The sequence below is a fragment of the Biomphalaria glabrata genome, chromosome 11 (genome assembly GCF_947242115.1).
Source record: "Biomphalaria glabrata chromosome 11, xgBioGlab47.1, whole genome shotgun sequence".
NCBI lineage: Eukaryota > Metazoa > Mollusca > Gastropoda > Planorbidae > Biomphalaria > Biomphalaria glabrata.
Window position 1 is genome coordinate 29039896 of NC_074721.1, and position 24220 is coordinate 29064115.

At 37.1% G+C, this 24220-nt stretch overlaps 2 protein-coding genes across 6 annotated transcripts in view; both read left to right on the top strand.

Moving 5' to 3' along the window:
- Positions 1-10109, top strand: part of LOC106069234 (uncharacterized) — a 37897-nt gene extending 27788 nt beyond the window's left edge. For all 3 annotated transcript variants that reach the window (XM_013228851.2, XM_056005054.1, XM_013228850.2), the window contains exon 5: positions 269-10109. In XM_013228851.2, coding sequence (XP_013084305.2) covers positions 269-769 — 501 coding nt within the window. In that variant the 3' untranslated portion in view covers positions 770-10109. The remainder of the gene's footprint in view (positions 1-268) is intronic.
- Positions 9827-24134, top strand: LOC106065749 (uncharacterized). Of its 3 annotated transcripts, XM_056005055.1 has the most exons (7): positions 9827-10206; positions 11244-11508; positions 12875-13003; positions 14060-14394; positions 17838-17983; positions 21018-21231; positions 22660-24134. In XM_056005055.1, exons 4-7 carry the CDS (start codon positions 14143-14145, stop codon positions 23155-23157), a joined length of 1110 nt encoding a protein of 369 aa, XP_055861030.1. In that variant the 5' UTR covers positions 9827-10206; positions 11244-11508; positions 12875-13003; positions 14060-14142; the 3' UTR covers positions 23158-24134. The 3 variants fall into 3 exon arrangements, with proteins under 3 accessions (XP_055861030.1, XP_055861031.1, XP_055861032.1); XM_056005056.1 differs by lacking the exons at positions 11244-11508; positions 12875-13003 and having other exon boundaries at positions 10124-10206; XM_056005057.1 differs by lacking the exons at positions 9827-10206; positions 11244-11508; positions 12875-13003 and adding an exon at positions 12515-12873.
- Positions 24135-24220: the final 86 nt, after the last annotated feature.

Here is a 24220-nt window from a genome sequence, read left to right on the forward strand (position 1 = left end):
AAAAAACATTTTTAAACGTAGTCTTTTCTAGAAGCTTTTCATTGACAAAACAAAAGGGATTTTCCAATTTCTATTTTGTAAATGTCAGTATATAAAAACTGAAAAATACTTACAAAAGAAATCTAATAACAAGTCATGACTTCATTAACACATCTTTTGAAGTCCAAATTGAAGAGAAAGTTTTCAAATTTGATTGACCAAAATTACTTTTAGATTTGCCTCGAGTGCTAAAATTCTCAATGTGACTATTTTCCTCATGTTTCCACAGATACTTCATTGTATTCCAGACTACGACGTGGATACAAGAAGCTACATGATGTACAAGTTTTTCTCTAAGAAAAACAATCTTCTGAAAGGAGATGACTTCCTTCGGACACCTTACATCGACATCTTCTTCTTCACGGAAAACGCCGAGTACATCTGGGCGCTGTCGAGGATCAAGAAGCACCGGATAGTTTTCCGCAAGGAAGACATCTTTCCGCTGACTTACCGGCCCTTTGAAGACATCATAGCGCCGGTGCCTAGGAAGGTGGAACACTTCTGTACGACCATGTACGACCCCACCACCTGCGTCAGCAGAGATTTTGACCACTTGAAGGATCGGCCTTTAGTGCCGTTCTTGGAGTATCAGTACACTCCTTGCGATGTCTTCAAGAACATTTACCCCTTTGTAGAGCGCAAAAATTTCATTCTTCAGGGAAAAAATGTGACGATAGAGTATAAGCAGATAGGGAAAAAAGTATTGAGTAATTATACTGTGTATCATTAGCAGGAGCTAAATATGCCTCTTGAAAAAAGTGCCTTCTTTAACATAGTTAAGGCCTCGTTGTGGACATAAGGTCTTATACTTTCCTACATAAGTGCTTAGAGAATGGCTTCAAAACATGCAGCATAACGTATACCTGCCACCAGTTTGAGATATTACTTTCTAGTCGACCTGTCAAGATGCTCAGAGTTTGAAGTGGCTGATCTCACAATACTCCAAGAGGTACATTGACAAATTGAAATCTGATGGTCATTGTGCTGGCCACATTACATCTTTATAAAAGATCAACAGTAGAGGCTGGACAACTCTAGTCCACCCCCAATAGTGACCTTATGTTCGCAAAAGAGAACTCGAAGCCTATTATACAAATTCGTATCCACGTCCACAGCGTTTTGCCTCAAAACATTTCGTAGCATTGGATCACAACAAGAGTTTAATGTACGCTTAATTGTTTGCGTGTTGAAATAAAAAGTAGTGCAATGAAAATACTGGAAATATATTACGACCTCTTATTTCCTAAGCATGTCCAAGGTGTTTGGATACATTTCTTGAAATGTAGCCTAAGTGTAAACTATTTTTGGAACGGAAAACACTTTCTATAGCAGGCATGTCAAACTCATTACGGTGTATGGGCCACAAAAAATACTTACTATGACCTGAGGGGCCGCATCAAAATTATCAGTTGCAATACAGCCTACTAGTTTTATGTAAATTAGAAACAATACAATAGAATACAATAATTAATGTCATACCTGTCCCTTATCTAAATTTGGAATACTATTTGGTAATTACAAATTATTATGATTCGGCATTATTTTCTTGGTCCTGATGCTTTACATCTTTTCTGGGATACAAGTATATTGTCTTGTTGAAGTTTGTTTACCACTGACACTTTCATCACTGACGACAAATTTTGATCAGATAATCTTGAACGGTGAGCTGATTTGTAGCTTCAATGATGGAAATAAAACTGCTCGCAGAGCTAAGTGCTTGCAAACATAGCAAGATATCTGGCTGCAAATTTACACAATTCAATGTACCGTTCAGGTAAATAACTGCACAATTTTGGCACCGCCACTTCTATATACTTCGATTTCAACAAAGAATCTAACTGCTATTCTATCAACTCTAGTTGCACATTACCAGCAGCATTTTCAGAAGCAAATGAGAATGGAGATACAAACAACGAAAATTCTTGCTCGTATGAAAGGAAGTTCATTGAAAGCATCTACTAATGATTGCAGGTGTAGGACATATTTATCAAATGTTGTAGCCGTATTTAATCTTTTTAGTTCCTGACACGTTGAGAAGTGAACAAGATTTGATTTATCCACAGTCGTAATTTTGCTTGAAAGTACTTCACATCATCACACGCAGTTGTGACAATTTTGTCTTAACTTTAAAGTTTCAAATTCAAGTCTCGCAGGTGACCAGTGAGATCATCTGCAAATACCAAATCCTGAACACATTCGTCAGTATGGAAATGTTCACCTTTTCTGTTCAGAAACAATACAATAAATTTCTCAGGCAGTTCAAAAAATTCTGCAATACTTAATGGCACAGAGCCAGCGGACTTCTGTGTAGTAAGGAATACAATCAAATTCGTGTCCAATATCACCCAGAAACATTGAAAATTGGCGATGATTTAAAGTTTTTAAACCACGGGCACGAGATCGACTGAAAACGGTCTTATGACATGTTAGAACTGTAATTGCTTTGTGTAGAATCTTTCTTGTTGAATGATTGCTCTGAAAATGAGCAAATTTAAAATTAGCATCAGTCTCACTTATTTTTGCAAGTACTAGTAGCTTCGCATCAAAACCATTTCATTACATGGTTGGTGCGCCATTCGTTGTTAGACTAGCTAGCTTTACCAAAGGTAAATTGTACTGCTATATCATCTCCTGTTATTTTTCAAAAACAACCTCGCTTTTTTCGTGGTGTTATGCATAGAACAAGTAGCTCCTCATGTATTTCAAAATTCCTGTCACAGGCCCTTAAGAATATAGCCAACTGTGCTACACCCGTTACATCAGGTGACTCATCGAGAGCCAATGAAAATAATTCAAAATCAACTATTTTGTTCTTTAATTGTTCACGCAATCTGACTGACAAGTAATTTATTCTATCTGCCTAGTTCCTAGTTAACGCTATTTCTTTGAATGCTTTCACCTTTTGCTGGACAAATTACTTCGGCTTTAACGACACACTCCTTCATAAAATCACATTCACTAAATGATTAGCTATGGCTTGCAATTAAGTTGGACAAAGTGTAGCTTGCTTTCACTGCAGACTCAATCTCGTTGTTTAGTTTAACAAATACTAATTCAAGTAACTTGTCATCTATTATTTTCCAGCGTAATGATAATGTTTTAGGTGGCCAAGCGGGCCGCATGCAAAGTGGTCGCGGGCCGCATGCGGCCCCCAAACACCGTGTTTGACATGCCTGTTCTATAGCCTCGTTGTGAGATTTCTTGCATTCACGTGGATTTCTTATCTAGATACTGTTACATGATAAATGTAATTAGTACCTGCAGTTTGACATATCACTAAATCTACCAGGAATTCATTCAACCAGGCTTTGAGGTTGTTGCAACAGATATTGTTTTAGGGACAGGTTATAAATGATATTCATACCCATAACATTTTCATGTGAGTTTTTTTTTTAAAGATTTTCTTAATGAATGTATATATTTCAAACACAGATCAATCGTGTGGTTATACTTAGAAAGACCTAAAACGTACTTTGTAAGTGCACGTTATGCCACACCATGGTGTTTAGGTAGATACAAGTTTGGGCAGCAACTAAGTCAAACCCACGACATTTCACTTGTAACAATGCAGCTTGGAACAATTACTGAAAATACCATTATAGAAGAGGTAGAAATACCTTCAATTTGTTACACTCTATTTAGACTTCGTGTTTTATATTTTTAACAGTATCTTGATACTACTTGGTTTCCTATGATTTTGATGTATTTATATTGATGTTAAATATTTTTTATCTTTTGTATTGTTATTTTTCTATTGGCAACCGAATTCACCAAAAAAAAAAATACAAATTTTAAACCTAAAGGTCGAGGTAGAGCTTCTTTTATAACCTCCTGGAACATATTATTTTTTTTTTATCCCTAAATGAATTGCTGTAGGCGCGGTGGCTGTTCAGTAAAGCGATTGGCTTCCGAATCGGAGATACCTGGTCCGAATCCTGGTGAAGACTGGGATTTTTAATTTCGGGATCTTTAGACGTCCAGCCAACTCTAATGGGTACCTGACATTAGTTGGGGAAAAGTAAAGGCGGTAGGTCGTTGTGTTGGCCACGTGACATCCTTGTTAACTGTAGGCCACAGAAACAGATGACATTTACATTTGCCCCTCTGACCACAAGCTCGGAAAGGGGAACTAACAAACTATTTTTAAGTACATAGAGAGTACCAATACAGTCTTCCAGTTGATGGGAAACTCGCAAGGGGAAAGATAATTATATAAAGACCGATACATTTTTCGGTACATTCTTTTTGTTAATACTTTTTTTTTTCATTATTGTTGCTTGTGCCTAAGTATATAAATCTTAAGACTCTTATCATAAGGCCCGGCGTTGCATGTAAAGAAGTATCACCCCAAACACGTTCACTTGTTACACACGTTCTTCATAACTTTAGTTCTTTATATTATTGTAACTATAATCACTGTAGTCTACTTCCATTTCTTGAACAGTTGCAGGTTCAAGCCTACTGCAGCTTGACTGCTTAGTTTTCCTGAACAGTTGCAGGTTCAAGCCTACTGCAGCTTGACTGCTTAGTTTTCCTGAACAGTTGCAGGTTCAAGCCTACTGCAGCTTGACTGCTTAGTTTTCCTGAACAGTTGCAGGTTCAAGCCTACTGCAGCTTGACTGCTTAGTTTTCCTGAACAGTTGCAGGTTCAAGCCTACTGCAGCTTGACTGCTTAGTTTTCCTGAACAGTTGCAGGTTCAAGCCTACTGCAGCTTGACTGCTTAGTTTTCCTGAACAGTTGCAGGTTCAAGCCTACTGCAGCTTGACTGCTTAGTTTTCCTGAACAGTTGCAGGTTCAAGCCTACTGCAGCTTGACTGCTTAGTTGTAGTAATAAGAATATGTTTCACCGTGTCCTCCATAAAAGACTCTTTCCTTCTAGTGCTGGTCCGTATTCTGCAACGAGCGTTAAACTTATCATACTTTTAATGTAGAAGATGTTAGCGATATAAGCTAGATGTATTTAATTATATCATAAGCCTAATTTCTCGTTCAATAAGCACCCGAGTAAAAATATTCTATGCTCTGTGTATATTCTAAACGAACTACATTATGATTGAGTGATTGCTTATCCTTGGCTAGTGATATAGTTGTCCATGAATGTATTGCCGAAACAAACTCGTCTAGATTATTTCGCAATGGCTTATTTGTTATTTTTGTTATTACCTGGTGCTGCTGTATTTATTACACCCAAATTTATTGTCCCCCCCCCTAAACAAAATATGAAGTGTTATGTTGTCAACCTTTTATGTTTTCTACATCTATACTGTAGACTGACTGACTGACTGTTCCCTATTCATGGGTCATCCTTTCCATCTTGTTCTAGGTGTAACCAAATTTTAAGTTGTCAGCCTTTTGCTCGCTTCGCTTCTTGGACGCCCCCCCCCCCCCATTCTTTCACTTATGATTTGAAAATTGCTCAAAAGTAAAATACGAAATCCTCATACAACAAACTAGATACCTTTGAAAAAACAAATCAATCATGGAATCCAATCGAATCCCAAAGATCCCTTGAACTGCTTCAACAAATTTCTTTCCACAAAGTATGTGACCATGACCTGGCTGGGTCACATCTATACGAAATGCCCGTGCCTATGCGGAAAGGCCTACCACTCCCGCTACTAATGGCGTTCCCTTGTGGAAAGGTTTGGAAGCTATATTGGACTGGGTACACCATCGAACGAGGCGCAGAATATTTGTCGTTTAAAGACTTTACCTCAAGTCTACAACTGCCCAAAATGAAGATATTTGTTTCAAAAACTCTTACCATGAAAAATGACTTGAGGCTTTGCCCAATTTAAAGAAGTCAATACATTTTCAATCTCTTTTAACGAGAGACATCGACGTGGCTTTTCACACCTGTGACAGAAAATGAAGCCAACCATTCAGCGGGTCTAACATTTCAGCAGACATTAGGTGGACTGGAAATTTCAAATTTTTGGGGGGAAACAGATTGGTGAAGTAGTTCTTCTAATAGATGCTGGAAACTTATCTTGAAAAGATGTGTGTTGTTTTTGTACCGGTATATAGTTGATAGGTTGTTTCTTGCTGTAAGATTTATAGATACTAAAAGTCTCGGAAATTTAGTTTAAAGTTTGATGTTTGTTTCCTTTAAGACATTAGAGTTTCATTTAACATTGTCTGTATAGAAATTTAGTAATTCAAACTACTATCTATTGGTGAATGTAAAAGTTGCAGTTATTGGACTAGCTAGGCTAGCTCTTTCAAATCTTAGACTACAGAATAAAGTTAACTTTGCATGGGGAGGAGAAACATTAGAAAACAAACAAAAACCTAACGCCGCCACCATGGTAGCAAATATAAATTTCCTACCGTATTATACCATATTATGTATGTATATAGGATTATATATATATTTTTATTGTATTCAACCACTTTCTTTACATATGTACATCTAGTAACATGTTTATATTTTTAAATGTTTTGACCATGTAGTTAATGTCACAAAACAAGTTTGTATTGCTTGATGTTCATGTTACTGACCAGTTCAGACACTACAATCTATGATTGATTGAAATCTCAAATGATCATATAAAAAAATAAAGAATTTTTGGCACGTATTTGTCCAATAAGAGATTAAAATAAGCACGTAATGTATACTTTGCGTAAATGATTTTTTTCTAGATTTACATACAAACTTTCACTACGCATGTAAAATGTGTCAAAACTATTTTCATATGTACTTTGAAAGAAATACTTTCTATTTCGTGTGAATTTTATTCTAGACACAATAACTAAAAATATAACAAACTTATGGAAACCCTTTTTGTCAATTTCTTCGAAAGTTGGACAGCAGGATGTAGATTGCGTTGATGTAGCATTGTTTTATTTATGTGTGCCTGTGTGATGATATACTTAGGCACTGCACTTGCTCAAAGCCTACTTAAAAATTGTACTATCTAATTTGGTGGGAGGGGATATTCATTTCTTCGAAAGTTATATAATTGTACTAAATGTTTTGTTTAAAGTAGAGAAAGTGCAATAGTCTTCCATTTTTGAATTCTTTTGATCTTGTTTCACGTGATGTTATAATATTTACAAGCAATATTTTTTAAAAACAATATTTCATTGACTTGTTTAAGGCCAGTAGTTTTAGGGTATTTTAATTGCTATGTATGCTTCTTTCCTTACCAACTGTAATCTATAAGCCACTTCTATAAATACATTTTAGCACACTTTTGCCACAAATTCGTTGTTATGGAAGAGTTTTAAGGCTTGTAGGCCCCCTGACTCTACCACTTGAACAGGGATGACTATGGATGCTGTAGTCGCGTGACTCTACCACTTGAACAAGGATGACTATGGATGCTGTAGTCGCGTGACTCTACCACTTGAACAGGGATGACTATAGATGCTGTAGTCGCGTGACTCTACCACTTGAACAAGGATGACTATGGATGCTGTAGTCGCGTGACTCTACCACTTGAACAGGGATGACTATGGATGCTGTAGTCGCGTGACTCTACCACTTGAACAGGGATGACTATGGATGCTGTAGTCGCGTGACTCTACCACTTGAACAGGGATGACTATGGATGCTGTAGTCGCGTGACTCTACCACTTGAACAGGGATGACTATGGATGCTGTAGTCGCGTGACTCTACCACTTGAACAGGGATGACTATGGATGCTGTAGTCGCGTGACTCTACCACTTGAACAGGGATGACTATGGATGCTGTAGTCGCGTGACTCTACCACTTGAACAAGGATGACTATGGATGCTGTAGTCGCGTGACTCTACCACTTGAACAGGGATGACTATGGATGCTGTAGTCGCGTGACTCTACCACTTGAACAGGGATGACTATGGATGCTGTAGTCGCGTGACTCTACCACTTGAACAAGGAGGACTATGGATACTGTAGTCGCGTGACTCTACCACTTGAACAGGGATGACTATGGATGCTGTAGTCGCGTGACTACGAACAGGGATGAATATGGATGCTGTAGTCGCGTGACTCTACCACTTGAACAGGGATGACTATGGATGCTGTAGTCGCGTGACTCTACCACTTGAACAAGGATGACTATGGATGCTGTAGTCGCGTGACTACGAACAGGGATGACTATGGATGCTGTAGTCGCGTGACTCTACCACTTGAACAGGGATGACTATGGATGCTGTAGTCGCGTGACTCTACCACTTGAACAGGGATGACTATGGATGCTGTAGTCGCGTGACTCTACCACTTGAACAGGGATGACTATGGATGCTGTAGTCGCGTGACTTTACCACTTGAACAGGGATGACTATGGATGCTGTAGTCGCGTGACTCTACCACTTGAACAGGGATGACTATGGATGCTGTAGTCGCGTGACTCTACCACTTGAACAGGGATGACTATGGATGCTGTAGTCGCGTGACTCTACCACTTGAACAGGGATGACTATGGATGCTGTAGTCGCGTGACTCTACCACTTGAACAGGGATGACTATGGATGATGTAGTCGCGTGACTACGAACAGGGATGACTATGGATGCTGTAGTCGCGTGACTCTACCACTTGAACAGGGATGACTATGGATGCTGTAGTCGCGTGACTCTACCACTTGAACAGGGATGAGTATGGATGCTGTAGTCGCGTGACTCTACCACTTGAATAGGGATGACTATGGATGCTGTAGTCGCGTGACTCTACGAACAGGGATGACTATGGATGCTGTAGGCGCGGTGGCTGATCGGTGTTGTCGATAACGCCCGCCCAGTTAAACTTCCACTGCTCTGTAGTAAATCTAGGTAAGCCCTCAACGAAAGGAGGTAATGTAGACGATGAATTTATTTACAGTTATAAAATATACAGTGAGAGATGGAGTCTTGTCTTAAGTTCTACATGTCTTTTTCTACCTAAACATGAGCACAGATCACTGATACACTTCCCAGTGTCGCTCCAGCTCCTCAATACAGTTCACTGGTAGCACGAAGGACGTCTCATAGTCCCAGACAGCTCAGACTCATATAGCTTACACTACAAATGACTTCAGCCGGATCTAAACAGTCCATCCTTTAGGATCGATCTGTCGTATATCCCTCGTGTTGAACGGTGTGCTGGTGCGCACCATCAGTGTCGGTGCGGGTGCAGGGTTATAATAGCTCGTTAATTGTGCACTAAACTGTATTTGATACATCTAAAACATCCATCAGATAGTGCTTTTTTTTTTTACTCTTGTCATCCAATCCCTTTCTTATTTCTAACACCCTTCTTTCAAGCCGTTTGGCAGTGTCGTCTTAATCAAAGCCCTTGTATCTAGCCCCGGTCGTCTTAATCAAAGCCCTTGTATCTAGCCCCGGTCGTCTAAATCAAAGCCCTTGTATCTAGCCCCGGTCGTCTTAATCAAAGCCCTTGTATCTAGCCCGGTCGTCCAAGTCATTGTCCTAATATCTAGTACTGGTTGACCAATCAAATGTACTTACATCTAGCACTGATCGTGTTAAATGTTACACACTCCTATCGGAAACAGCCAATCAGCTTTGGTTTCTAAACGTGCACTTCTTCAGCAGCTTGATATTCCCATTTGTAACGTTTGTACATTTTGTTTCATGACATTCACATGATATTTTTTATTTTTAATCAAATAGCAGTTTCGCTAAAAACCAACATTTACCCTATTTGTTTCGTTTTGTGTATATCATTTTAAAATTCCTACTTCTGACACCACAGTTATTAACAGCACATTTTAGACATACTCTAATTAACATGAATGTAACGCCAACTACGACAAAAAAAGCTTCATACGGGACATTGAAAGTATCACTTAGAACAGAAATGATTTGTTTCATACTTATTGCAAGTATCACTTAGAACAGAAATGATTTGTTTCGTACCTTATTGCCATTCCTACACGTGTAGATTTGAGTATTATTTATGTTTGTATTTTATGTTTCGATAGCAGCTACATTTTATATTTTACTGAATATTTATAATTATGACTTTTTCTATGATTCGCTTAGAACGGGTTGAAGGAACACCTTGATTTATAGTTGGCAGCACATGTTTGTAACTTGGTGTGAAAGTGGAATGATGCGAATGAGTGTTGAATGAGTGTTGAATGAGTGTTGAATAAATAAAAAGGAAGCCAGGAGAGGAAGTATTACGCGGATGTCTGGTATTTATTGTAAAAATTGAGATATTCGGAAATAAGAGTAATGTAAGTTCTAGAAGTATTTGTAACTAACGTGAATGCCTAGGGTTCGATCCCCATACTGTTTTCAATGACAAAATGTTTGGTTTACAAAATTATTTGAAGATAACTAGGAACTGACTTTTTAAAATATTATACTTGTGTTTTTTTTTAATTGCTTCCTAATTTAATGGACCTCATTCACCAATCGTAAACAAACATTTAGCCACGTAAAATTATTGATAAAACAACGAAAAAAAACTGTCACGTGATAACCATTGTGTATTACGTAATTTGTATAGAAGAGATAGAGAATCACGTGGCTAAATGTTGTTTGTTGACGATTGGTGAATGAGGTCCATTAACTGGCACGAGATATGTGTTGTTTTTTTAACAAATTTAATAAAAAATTATTTTACATCAATGAACGACTCGAGTGGACTTTTTTTTCCCCCAGGAACGTCATTATATTTAACTAGTCGACCCACGGCCTAGCATACGCCGTTAATTTGCAGGACCGGCCGAAATCCGTTTCGCATAAGGCCCCACAACGGTTGAGTCCGGCCCTGCTATTTAGTGACGGGTGAATACAGAGTAGATTACTTGTTCTCCTCCCTTCCCTCTTTTTTTCACCGCTACAACTACGTGGGGTAGAAATAAAAAAGAGTGATCTTTTCATGACTTCTTGGTCACAACGGTTAACTCCGGTCCTGCTATTTTGTGACGGGTCAATACTACTTGTTCTCCCCCCCCCCACCCCTCTTTTTTTCGTAGGGTAACTCTAGTCTCTACTAAAAGAGTTATCTTTCCTTTACTTCTAGCCCAAACCTTTGAGCCATGAAGAGAATTATATATATTTAATGTTTAGTGACCTGTTGTCGTCTGTGGACTGCATTGGTTTATTTTTAAATATACACTAGTCGACCGGCGGCTTAGCATGCGCCGCTATTTTGCAGGGCCGGCCTTAGGCCACTGCAACCTATGCGACCACATTGGGCCCCGCACTTTCATAGGACCCGCGCTAATTCAAGGTGTATAAATTATTAATTTAATTCTTAAAACAGATTTCCTGCGCCCTCCTGTCGAAGTTACCAGGAGCTCATGGAAATCTTTCGAAATTGCAAAATATACGAAAAAGTGCTTAAAATATTCGGAAATTGTAATTGTGTAATCTGGTGAAAGAAGCTTCTCGCGCCTCAAACTAAAGAAGAGTTACCTGAGGTCAACAATTCTCAAAGATAGATTGAAACATTTTGGCAATTCTTGCTATTGAGGAAACAGAATTATTATGATATACTGAATGACTTCGCTACACGCAAGGCTAGTAAAGTAATTTTGTACTCAGTAAAGAATGAATGAAATGCATAGACGAATTTATGTTCTAATACAAACTCTTAAATTTCACTTTAATCCGCTTCCCTACTCGCATAGGGCCCCACAATTGTTAAGTCCGGCCCTGCTTTTTAGTGACCTGTAAATATACATAGTAGATTACTTGTTCTCTTTCCATGACTTCTTGGTCACAATGGTCAAGTCCGGCGCTGCTATTTAGTGTTTGTAAAATGTTTGCTTGTAAAATGTTTTACATGTTTCGGATGTTCCTTCAGAGTTGACGATAGTTTACTTCCTAGTCCAAACCTCCCGCAGGACGAAGGAGGATGGGAGCGGGCAGGGTTTGAACCCGGGACTATCGATAAATCCAAACGACAGTCCAGTGCGCAAACCGCACAACCAGACAGCCATCTGTAGTGACCGGTGAATACTTGTTCTGCCCCCCCCCCCCTCCTTTTTTCCTGAGCCTATGTAGCCTCGATTGTTACTACAGAGTAGATTACTTGTTCCCCCCCCCCCTCTTGTTTTACGTGAGGTAGAAATAAAAAAAGAGTGATCTTTCTTGCTTACATCGGTCCGGCCCTTCTATTTTGAGAATACTTGTTCTCCCCCCCCCCCCCGCTTGTTTTTTTCGTGGACTATCCGCAGAAATAAGAGAGTGATCTTTCCTTACTTCTTGCTCGTCCAAACTGTTGAGCGAAGGAAAGAATTATATATATAGATGCTCATGGGCCAACAAAAAGAACTACTAAAGGTTAAAATTAAATAGTTTGTGTTACAGAACAGATTCATACTTAATGTATTCTCTACTTCTCTCTCTCTCTCTCTCTCTCTCTCTCTCTCTCTCTCTCTCTTACGTACACACAAAGAAACAATCACATAGACCTAAATACAGGCTTAAGATACTTGACACACATGTTTGGTACCCCCCTCCCCAACAGCTGGACTGACGTATGTATTAAGATACAATTTAGAACCATTATAAATTAGGCGATTTAAATGCGAATACATTAATAATATCAGAGTACCAGCCATTAGTGAAATAGTATATCTACTAAAAAACTAGCTATTAGTGAAGTGATATATCTGCTTTTAAACTAGCTATTACTGAAGTGGTATATCTGCTTTAAAACTAGCTATTAGTGAAGTGGTATATCTACTTTAAACCTTTCTGTATCTCCCAGTTGTTATCAGGCGATAATAAAATCAAAACGTTATCGTAGAAAAATGTATTAAAGGTCTATGTCACTCAACCTGCTGGGAGCTGTTTATCTCTAACTCTATGTGATCACTGTAAATTATTTCCCTCAAATACATTTTTTTCAACTGGAGCTAAAAAAGGAATTTCTTTCTTTTTTTTAAGTAAGTAAAGGTAAACATAGTAATCTGAATACAATAAACAACGTACATTGGTGGCAGAGAGGTTAAGCACTTGGGTTCGAATCTCGCTGGGATTTTTCATCACCTGCCCAAAGATCGCGAGGTCTGAAAGGTAAACTTTTACTTTTTATTCAAGATTGTTTGTTTAGATCACTAATAAGTTAGGCTGGATGATGTAAATAAGTATGTGCTGCGTACTATTTAATGTTTGGTTTGCATGTTCCATAATAGATCTTTAGTCTTTCAACTAACCGAATGTTGGGCGCAGTTCTGGTTGTAACTCCAAGCCAACCTAGTATCGATTTTAAGCACCAAACAAATTTGGCATACCTAACTGAAGGGGAAGATTGAGAGGCGTACATTTATATTACAAACACATGATTTTTTTTTTTTTGGTCCTCCTTGATGCCAAAGATGACGTGTAAGGTTGATGATCTTATTACCACACTTTTCAAAATGTAGAATTGAGTTTAATTCATTACGTATACTGTCAATGGCATAGCTAAGGATTAGGGGGCCCGAGGAACTTGACCTCTTTAATGAACCTTGAGTTTGACATTCGACATCATGACAAGAGATGATGGCGTAATGTTTAATATAAAAACAAATTTCGGACACTTTTTGGGCTCCCCCCTCAAGTGGGGGCCCGGAGAGATTTTCTAATTTGGACACCTTCCCCAACCTAGCTACGCTACTGTATAAAAAAAAGTAAAGTACCTTGCGATCTACAAGGCAGATGATGTAAAGGTCATCTGTTTCTATGGCTCACGCCACTGTATACTGTAAACATATTAAGTGCATTTCGACTTCTATTCCAGAAAATACTAAACATTTTTAGAAGACTAAAAAGAAATATTTATTTGGTGCAAATACCTCAGACGTTGCCCGAATTTATTCTGAAAGCTAAAGTTAAGAACTTTAAAAAAAAATAGAAACCCCTTAGAGGCAGCAAGGCTGAGGTGAGTTACACAAATAATCTAAGGACTAAGGAGTGTGTATATGCCAAAGTTTAATCATCAGTCAGACGTTGTTGATCTCTTTAAATAACATACAGACATATATTTTCATGAAGACCACCTTACCATCTGCTTTAATTATGTATTTAAAGGTAGTTATTAATATAAATATCTGCGATTTGTGCTAAATATTGTTGAATATGTTTTTTTAGCTTGAACAAAAATTGGGAAGATTTTGACAGAAAATAAAAACAACAACTGCAGAACTAGTTAGGTCATGAACATATTCTGAAACATGCGTTCATATTTTCTGGCATTTCCTGGGCGGCAAATATCTCGCTGCATTCGTCAATGGATCCAGTGGGCCACGATTCTGGCAGTTCTTCTGACCATCGTTGCTCTTGTGAGGCCATTGAGGAACGGCCTTGGCTTTTACTTCCTGCCAGGAGCATGGAGACCACTCAGCACCCTACAGATACTGAGAATGTACGTGATAGATCCTAGTTACCCAGTTGAGGAGACTCCCGTTCAATGCCACTCTGTGGAGGCAAGTATGTTTTTTTTTCTTCTTCAGTCAATAAGAATGTCCATTTAGTTGTGAAGCAACCTCGTGTGCAAAATAAAACTTCATAGTGTTGAAATAGATGCCTATTTGATAGACATTTTCAAAGCCATAACAAGTAAATAGTCCACAAATAGATGCTAATTTACCCGTCTGCACATTATCAATTGATTAAAATAGTGCCGTCTATAGAGTGTCTCATAAGACAAATGTCACGTGATTATAAATCTATTTATGTACTTTATTTATATGAACAAATATGAGAAACTGAAAGCTTGCTCCGCACTTTGAAGAGTAATTGAGAAAAAGAGGCTGCTACTAATTGGCTTATATTAAGTTTTTGTTAGTTAGTACAGTCAGTGTAGCCAAGGTTTTAATATATCTTCATTTCTGGGGGACCGCCTGAAAACACTTGATCTCCCCCCCCCCTCCAAATGAGTGTTCGAATCATTTTTTTACATTAAATATTAAGCCAATGCTATGTTATCTTGCTATTCATGTTGTTATGTAAATTAGTGGCCATACTGCGTGTATTAGACGCAGACTTATATATTTATTAAGTACATTATCTCATGTCATGATGTCCAATGTCAAAATGCAGCGGCCCCAAAGAGGTCAACCCCCCGGACCCTAAATCCCTTGCTACGTTACTGTCAGAAAATGTACATGAAAATGTACATGACACCTGGTTATAAAAACAATTGTGTCGTCAAGAATTGGCTCGCATGTTTAAAGAAGGTATATGTGTGTGTTTTCAAGAAAACCTAATGGAATTAGAACAGACACAAAAATAGAGCCGTGACATTTATAACAAATGAATATTCATCTTTGAAACGAGCAACACCATCAGTAAAATCACTCTAGGATTGAAGACTCAAAAGTAAAGTTGAAAGAACATAAAACACTGACTAAACCATAATTTAATAATACAAACGCACAATCTAATAAAATACAAAGATAAAGGCACACTCCTAGAAACAATTCGTACTCCTACTTCCCAAGTACATGGGTTGCTTGAATCAGCCAGGGAAAGCTAATGACTTCACAGAGTTTTAGTCTCTAATTAACATGCACAACTAGAGTGAGACTTGGATACGAGTAGGGCGTAATTATATTCTGTTAAGAGGGAACCTCTGTTATGTCTAAGGTAAGATGAAATATGTTTTGGTAACATACTGGGTACATGTGCGCACTGGCGGATCCAGGGGGGGGGGGGGCAATCGGGGTGATCTCCCCCCCCCCCCCCGCGGCCGCCCCCAGCCCGACGAATCTTTATAAAAGAAATCACATAATTTGTATACGAATTTATTAGTTTTGTTAATAATATATACTAATTGTTTATATTTCAACCTATTTTTTTTTTATTATTTCGTCCCCACTCTAGTATGTTGGCCGATTAGATGGGATGGGGAGGTGGCGATGACATCAATCCCGCCCCCCCCCCCATCATAATCTTTAGAGTGGGGGGGGCGGTCCAATTTATTTGTAGAAACCAAAGCTTGTTAACAGAATCAATTAAATATATATATAATTAAATATTGTTATTGATACTACAAGTAGTATTTATATTATGTCGTTAGCCGATTGGATGTTGGGGGGGGGGGGGGGCGGCGAATATATCTACTGCCCTTCCCACCTAAACCCTTTGAGTGAGAGGGGGCGGTCCTACTTTTAATTAGAAATCATAGTTTGTGAACAAAATTAGTTGAATTACACTATAATTGTTAAATTATGTCGCTACACTTCTGGTATCCGATTAGGTGACGGGGGAGGGGGGCGATTGCTTCTACTGCCCTCCCCAATCTAGCCCTCTGATGGGGGGGGGCGGTCCTATTTTTATGGTAAGATCATAGTGTATGAACAAAATTAGTTGAATATCTATATAATATGAGCTACATATTGAAGCTTTAACCCATTTGTATATTATGTTGCACACACACTCTGATCTAAAATTTTATCATTAGTAAATATAAAATGAAAAAGGGTTGTACCAGGTGGGAGGGGCGATACATACAATCACCTTCCGCCCATCGGACAAACCAATACTTTTTTCTTTTTGTATTTTAGTTAAGAAATTTAAAAAAAAAAAAAAAAATGTTACAAATATAATTTATATAGGCCTATGCTATAAATTAAATTCTTTTATCGAGTCGCCCAACCCCTATTCTTTAATGCCAAATGCAATCATTAGCAGAAATTATAAAAAGGAGGGAGGATAAACATTTTCACTCTACCGCCCTCTCCCCTTTCTAGACGAAAACATGACGTTTTAAAACAGAAAAATCAAATATGGCGACAGAGTTTATGTAATTGCACACGAATTTATCTTATTTATTTTAAGAAAGACTTTGTTGTGGAAAATTTAGAATTCATTATAAGAGTAACAATTGAGATGAGTTCTGAACCCAAATATTATTTTCCTAGTCAACTTTTTTCAACCTTTACTCATACGGACAATTTTCTGTTGTAGGCCTATAAACAATTTTAATAATAATAATAATAATAATCTTTATTGTCCGTATGGAAATTTGTCTTACAATTTGTGCATTACACCAAACAAAAAACATTATAACTATAAGAAACCAAAGTGTACATTCACACCAGACTCACTCATAATTTACATGTGACAAAGTTTATACTAGATTGTTCTTATTTAATGATTTGAGACTATAATACACAATATATACTAGAATCCTAAAAAAATTAGAGTAGAATCTAATTGGTTCACTTAATTTCTCCTCCCACTTCCGAAATGTTTTTTTAGAGCTTTGAATTATAGTTCTGTAACAAAACAAAGTTACAAACATACCTATTGAAAAAAATGTATCACTTACAAATGAGCATTTTTTTAAATATTATTTTTCGAATAATTTTTTTTTTCGGCGGCGATCCTCAAAGTCTTAATTTAAATATGTGGGAAATCTTATCTTTTCAAGAACAAATCGGTTGTATTTGCAATGTAGTAAGGGCCTGTAAATTCATATTAGAATATTTTTCAAGTAAAACATTATTCAAAAGGTCCTTTTTTAATAGGATGAATAATGAGCTGTAGATGTCAGGAGAAAGAGCTGTAGATGTCAGGAGAAAGAGCTGTAGATGTCAGGAGAAAGAGCTGTAGATGTCAGGAGAAAGAGCTGTAGATTTCAGGAGAATGCGTTTCTGCAGTGAAGAATAAAAAAAAAAAACGCTTCGCCCCGGACCCCAGTGGGTGAGCTTACAGCGCTCCCCAGACCCCCTTGCTGTCAAGAGAAAGGCCTCAACATGACTTGTTTTTTTTTCGCCGAACGTTGAGAAACACTGCTTTTTAAAAAAAATTCTAATATATATATATATATATATATATATGCTGTACGCGCGTTTATGCTATTGCTTTTCAGTATATTTCAAACGAAATTTCTTGTGATGTTATTAATTTATTTCTCTAACAGAGAATTATCAATGGCCTTAATCTTGACCAGCTGACCACTGAAAGTTTCCAGACGAAGGTCTATGACGATACCTACTTCCAGACTTTGAAGTCCCACATGGACTTGTACGGGACATCTTTACAAGATCTGTCCAACCTAGACTCCAGGTATATATGTTTCCATAACATGACCTCATATTCAACTTATGTTTTTCTAAGGTTGCAGGAACTCACTCTGTCGGTCTGGTAAAATGTTTGCACACGTTATTTCTTCGACACCATCTCTAGGATCAAGTTGAATCTTTGTACAATTATTCATTGGTGTAGAGTTACACCAGTGGTCTTCAACGGGGGCGATATCGCCCCCTAGGGGGCGTTTTCGAGATTTTGGGGGGGGGGCGCTGAGAGCCAAAGGGGCGGTAGGGGGCGCTGGGCACAAAATGGGGCGGTAAGGGGGCGCTGGGCATAAAGGCGGAAAGAAAAAACTAAAGGTGCTCTGAAACAAAACAATTTAAAAATTCTTCAACGTAAACCTGGGAAACTAAATATAGACAAATTATAGTTAACTTGCTTCTAATTTAAGAACAGAAATTGAGTTCGGGAATCCCATTTTCTATTTTTAAATTCTTACCCTTTTGCTTTAATGCGGGAGTATTTATTGTCCTTGGATCTCGCGCGTATAAACGTTTAAGATTTGATAAACAAAAGTAGGTGATAGGCCTACGCCTGTTAGATTATAGTTCATTTTATCTACATATGTTAATATATTGATATGTAAATGTTAATTGCAAAAACATTAAAGGTAACATTTAATAGAATAATTTAACTTTTTAAAAACAAAAAAACATTGATAAAATGTTGTTACGATATCCAAAAATAATTTAAGAATACTCATGAACAATTATAAAAATCTACAATTAAAACAATATTAAAAACAAAACAAAAAAAAAAAGGCAAAACATGATATGTTTTAATGGCTTCTTAGAAAAATGCATAACTTTTTAAAAAATTCTTACGATATTGTTGAAAAATTGATTAAAACTAAATTTATTTTAAAACATATGTAACACAAAAAGACTTTTTTTGTGTTAGAGATGAAATATTATTTCAAAATTGTCTAGTTATGTAGCTTATGAGGACATATAGGAAACCATCAGTGGTTGGACGCTACAGTGACTTCTTAGGTAATATAGAATAAAGAACAAATCTATTCACTATTCACATGGTGAGTTGTGATACACAAGAAAAGTTTAGCCCGCAATTTCATTTCTATTTGAATCTAATTATGTAACTGTAAATAAAATACAAACCCATGCCGAAAAAAGCGCATCTTTCAACAGTTTTGTGAAACGAATAATGAAAAAAAGATGTTAGACTCTTGTTGTAAACTGAAGTTCGCTGGATTTTGAAAGGGGTTTGTTAATTGTTATGGCTCGTTTTTATACGCTCTTAAAAATTATTTTTTTGAGAAACGGGAAGATTCAACGGTTGGCGATGACTTAAAGCAGGCTAAAAAAATTATTTTACATGGTAAATGAACGCAAATGAATGAAACGAACCTCCGACTGCTAGAGGAGAGATCGACTTTTATTGATATCATTTTCTCTTTTATCGAGATATTAAATCTATTTTAAAGAGTTTTACAATCTTACATAACTTGTTTGTAGGCCAAGGAGTTCACAACAATCGCCTTTGGCATGCGGTCGTCTCTCAAGCGGGATAAGTGTTATTGAAAGCATAAAAAGTAATAGATAATATTTTGTTCAAATTTGCCTTCTCACGCTTCTTTATAACTGTTTTTCTTAGAAGGGGGCGCTGGCGGGTTTTTTTTAAGAAAAAATTCGAAAAAGGGGGCGGTAGGCCAAAAAAGGTTGAAGACCACTGAGTTACACAATGCATGAGTCAATTTTAAAATATAACCAATTAGTCAATTTATTTCTGGAAATTAATTATTTTATTTGATGCCAACAAGCGAAATTTATACTTCAGTATTCACAGATATGGCTAAATATGTAGTGTTTTGTTCCCTTAGATGATCAACCGCGTTATTTCTCCCTTGACTTTCTTGGAGGAAATTGAAACTTTAAACAATTATTTATTGTACCTATAAAAAACATGAATCAGTTTTTTTTTTTTAAATCAAACAATCAACCAATTACCTATTAGTAATTAATAATTTGTTGGATATCGAATAAGGGAAATAACTTTAAAGATATAATTGTAAGTGCGGAGTTATTCCCCTTACTTAAGCTTTTTTTTTTTTTTTTAAGGATTTATTTATATTTTGCTTGCTTACAAATGCTTTGATAAAAGAACTTCGTTTCTAGAAAATCTGCGTCAGTGAGTCCGTGTAGATTCATGTTTTAAACTTTATATATATCCTACTCTTGTACGCGTTCAATCATAGAAAGATTATAGTTCATTTCATTGCGAATTTGTTCTTCATGCTTATAGATCTTCAGAGTCAGATAACCAGTCCATCAGGGTTTTTTTTATTTCTGAGAGCAAGTTTTGCGCCTTTCGATGTGAAATCTAGACCTACCTAATCAAACAAAAAAAAAATTGTAATCCAGTTTTTGTTTGCATCTATGTAAGTTTTTAACAATAAATGTAACGCCATTGAGTTTTTTTTTTTTTTTTTCAAAATTGAAGAATTTGACATTAAGTTTCTAAATGAGTCATAAGAGAATCTAATTACTTCAATAAATAAAAAATAAAATTTTAATTAGATTAATACAAACAATGCTCTTGATAATACCATATTATACAAAACACAATATCTTCTTCTTCGTTCTCATCTGTATGTTGGAGGGTTCAGATGAGTAGTCCTATATCTGCCATGAACTGTGCAGTGGTTTCCAGATATGGCAGCTCTCTATTTACTTTTTTTTTTTATATAGGAGGGTTCTGGGATTCATTTGTGATGCTCCACACGGGCAAATCTCATTAGTCTTTATCTTTAGCTTCCGGAACATTAAACAAAATATAAATCATAATATTAGAAGATTTTAAATTAACTTGTACACATTGCGTGTCCATATTTAAAGTGTGCACCTTTTCTTGTACCCCTGTCTTCCAGTTCTAAAGCATCTCCTCCTGACGTATTAGTTATGAGATCAATTTATAAAATACACATTTAAAAATAAAGATCCTTTCTACTGAAACTCTTAATGAAATAGCCTCGTCTTTTTTTTTCCATCAGTCTTTCTAGGTTTAGAAATTCCATGACGGGCTTCTGGCAGCACCAGATGCTACTAACTTTCAAAGTGTTTCACACGGCCATGTCTGCGTTCAATCTGTCTTACTTCCTGGTGGAAGGAAGTATGCTGGGAGCTTACCGCCATCATGGTTTTATTCCATGGGATGATGATATGGATGTATGTATGAATGCTTCTGATTGGCTCAAAGTAAAACAGGTACACACGTTATCAGTTGTACATATCGTATCAGTTTCCATGGCGTTATTATAATAGATTCTTTTTTTTTTTAGAAAGCTTATATCAACTCACTCTGTCTGTCTGTCGAGTAAAAAGTTTGTACACGTGATTTCTCCCACACCCATTCTCGGATCAAGTTGAAATTTCGCACAATTATTCATTGGTTTAGACTATAGACAAGACATGAATCAATAAAAAAGTAACCCATTAGACAATTAGACAACTAGTAATTAATTATTTTGTTTAATACTAACAAGAGATACTAATACTTCAGTATTCATAGATATGGTTAAATTGGTTTCGTTTAGTCCCCTTAAATAATTCTTAATGCTATTTCTCCCTCGCGTATTCTCCGATCAAGTTGATACTTTTAAAAAATTATTAATAGTACGTAACAAAACATGAATCAATTAAAAAAAATACTCAATTAGTCAATAAATTATTGCTAATTAATTATTTTGTTTGATATCGAATAAGGGAAAAAAACTTGTAATTATTGTAGATTGATATAGTTTTAAGGGCAGAGCTTTTTTTTTGTTTTTTTTTTTTAAAAGGATTTAAAAAAACAATATTTTGCTTGTTATTAGACTGTTAAGGACATACTTCAACATGTTCAACAAAAGTAGCGCATTGTCTTGACCAACGTTTAGTTGTAATGTCAAGTAGACTACGTATGCAATTTGTGACATTGATATTGTTGTTAACCTAGAATAAAAATAAAACCTCAACGAAAGGTTGTCAAGTAGGCTATGAAGGCTAAATATGAGAAATATTTAAAGTAGGCAAGACAAGGATACACCTACGGATACTCCCAGTTCTGAAGCTTGATAGCTCTTAAGCACTAATCAACACACACGGTAGTCTGCTCTGGGCTTGGACACATCGTTTATTGTCTTTTACATGTCTTTGTATGCTGCTTGCTCTTCGGGTGGTCATTAGGAGGGTCCCGAGTTTGAACCTTGTCTTCTTCCATCTCTTCCTTTGCTGCAGTGACTAGGGCATAACAATCTGCATTTCTGAAGGAACATCCAGAAATTCTAAAATAAACAACCATGTATTTTGATTCTGTTCTAAGTGGTGCGCTGTTGCGTAGGCAGACACTATGTGCACCTGAATACTGGTATGCACTACAGGGTGGTAACACTATGACATTGTTATAACAGCCAAAAACTTCAACGAAAGGATTATAAAACAGTACGATTAATCATAAAAAAGAAAATAGAGCTTAACTTATAACGAAAGGGTTATAAAACAGTACGATTAATCATAAATTATAACAGCTAAAGTTTCACTGTTGACATCCTCCAGATTCTCTGTTTTTCTATTGTGTCCCATGGTGCACGATTTCACGCCTATTGACAGTGTGCAATGCAGGGTCATAACCATATGTTATTCTCCCCATTTCAGATCCTTCACTGTATCCCAGGCTTTGATGTGCATGCATCCAACAATATGATCTTCAAGTTTTTCTGGCAGCAATCGTCGCTTTGGAAGAACGAGCCCTTTATTCGCTTTCCATTCATCGACATTTTCTTCTTCCACGAAGACGCTGATTTCCTATGGGCCATGACCTCGTTCAAGAAGAATAGAATCGTCCTGAAGAAATCTGACGTCTTCCCGCTCGAACACCGGCCCTTCGAGCACGTTCTGGCGCCAGTGCCGAGACGTCTGGAAGAGATCTGCAGAACTGTGTACTCTCCAGAAGTCTGCGTGAGCCGAGACTTTGACCACGCATCAAGACATTTTATTCCATTCTATCGCGTGGATCACGTGGATTGTCGTCGGCTGCATAGGATTTATCCTTTTGTCTTTAGACATAGTGCATTCATTCAGAACAGACAGGCTCAAGTTGAATACAGGAAGATAGGCCGAGTAGTTATAAGTAATTTTTCCATCTACCATTAATGAACCATATTTTTTTTTATTTCATTGACATGACAGTTCTTCCTAATTATTGAATGACTTTCTGGTCGTTTGGTATGCGCTCTGGACTGTTGTCTCAAATGTGACTGAATGACTATGTCCAATCGTCAAAGTTTAACCTGACGTGTCCCAGAATCATTCGTCACTGGCCGTTTTCAATATACAACTGTTCACTTGCATTATCTTCTGATTTCCAATATGGTTGAATCGAACTATTGACCTAGATGCCCCGGTTTCCAAAAAAGAAACCTAGAATACCCAAGGCCGATCATTCCTTGCGCCCTCAAAATTCTGTAATATTCCCAACATTGTGAGAGGAATAACCAGAATAACCATTTTGGAGCCTCCGTATACTGTGCTGCCAGTCTCTGCTCCCTGGAACATGCAGACGTTAGTTTCCCAGGTTGTCATTCTGCCCTTTTTGCGTCAACGACCCCAAAACACTATGGTACAACTGCCAGGTTCCTTTTGTCCAAGTATTTCGCCATCTTGAGTTTTCTTTGACTCGACTCTGTCTTTCGACCCAAGGCCGACTGCGTGCGAAAGTTTAAAATGCCGACCTTCCCCCCCCCCCCTTTTTTTTTTATTCTAGAAGAAGCTAAACACTAAACAAAGATGTGCCCTTAGATTCCAATACATTCTTGAAGACCATTTTTTCCCTTTCCTATTCGCAGCGCTGGTATATCCCACAACTATGAATCATGCACTAGGAACTATTTCTTAGTTACGTGCCTTCAGACATCTGACATCTTGGTTCCTTGTGATCAACATTTAAAACTGATCTAGTTCTGGCTACTCGCCTATGCTCTTGTATTTGTGACGATTTATAATTTATATTTTATATTATAATATGTTTATATATTATAATTCATAACGGATGAGCTGAGACGGGTATATTGCAATAAACTGTGTATAATCTATATACAATTCATCAATAAACTTGACTCCTCTACAGTGTTCTACGGTCTTGACGTAAATTATTAACTTGTTTGTTTTGTGCGTTATTGTAAGAAAGAATAACCCGAAAAAAAAAGACTCGAAATAT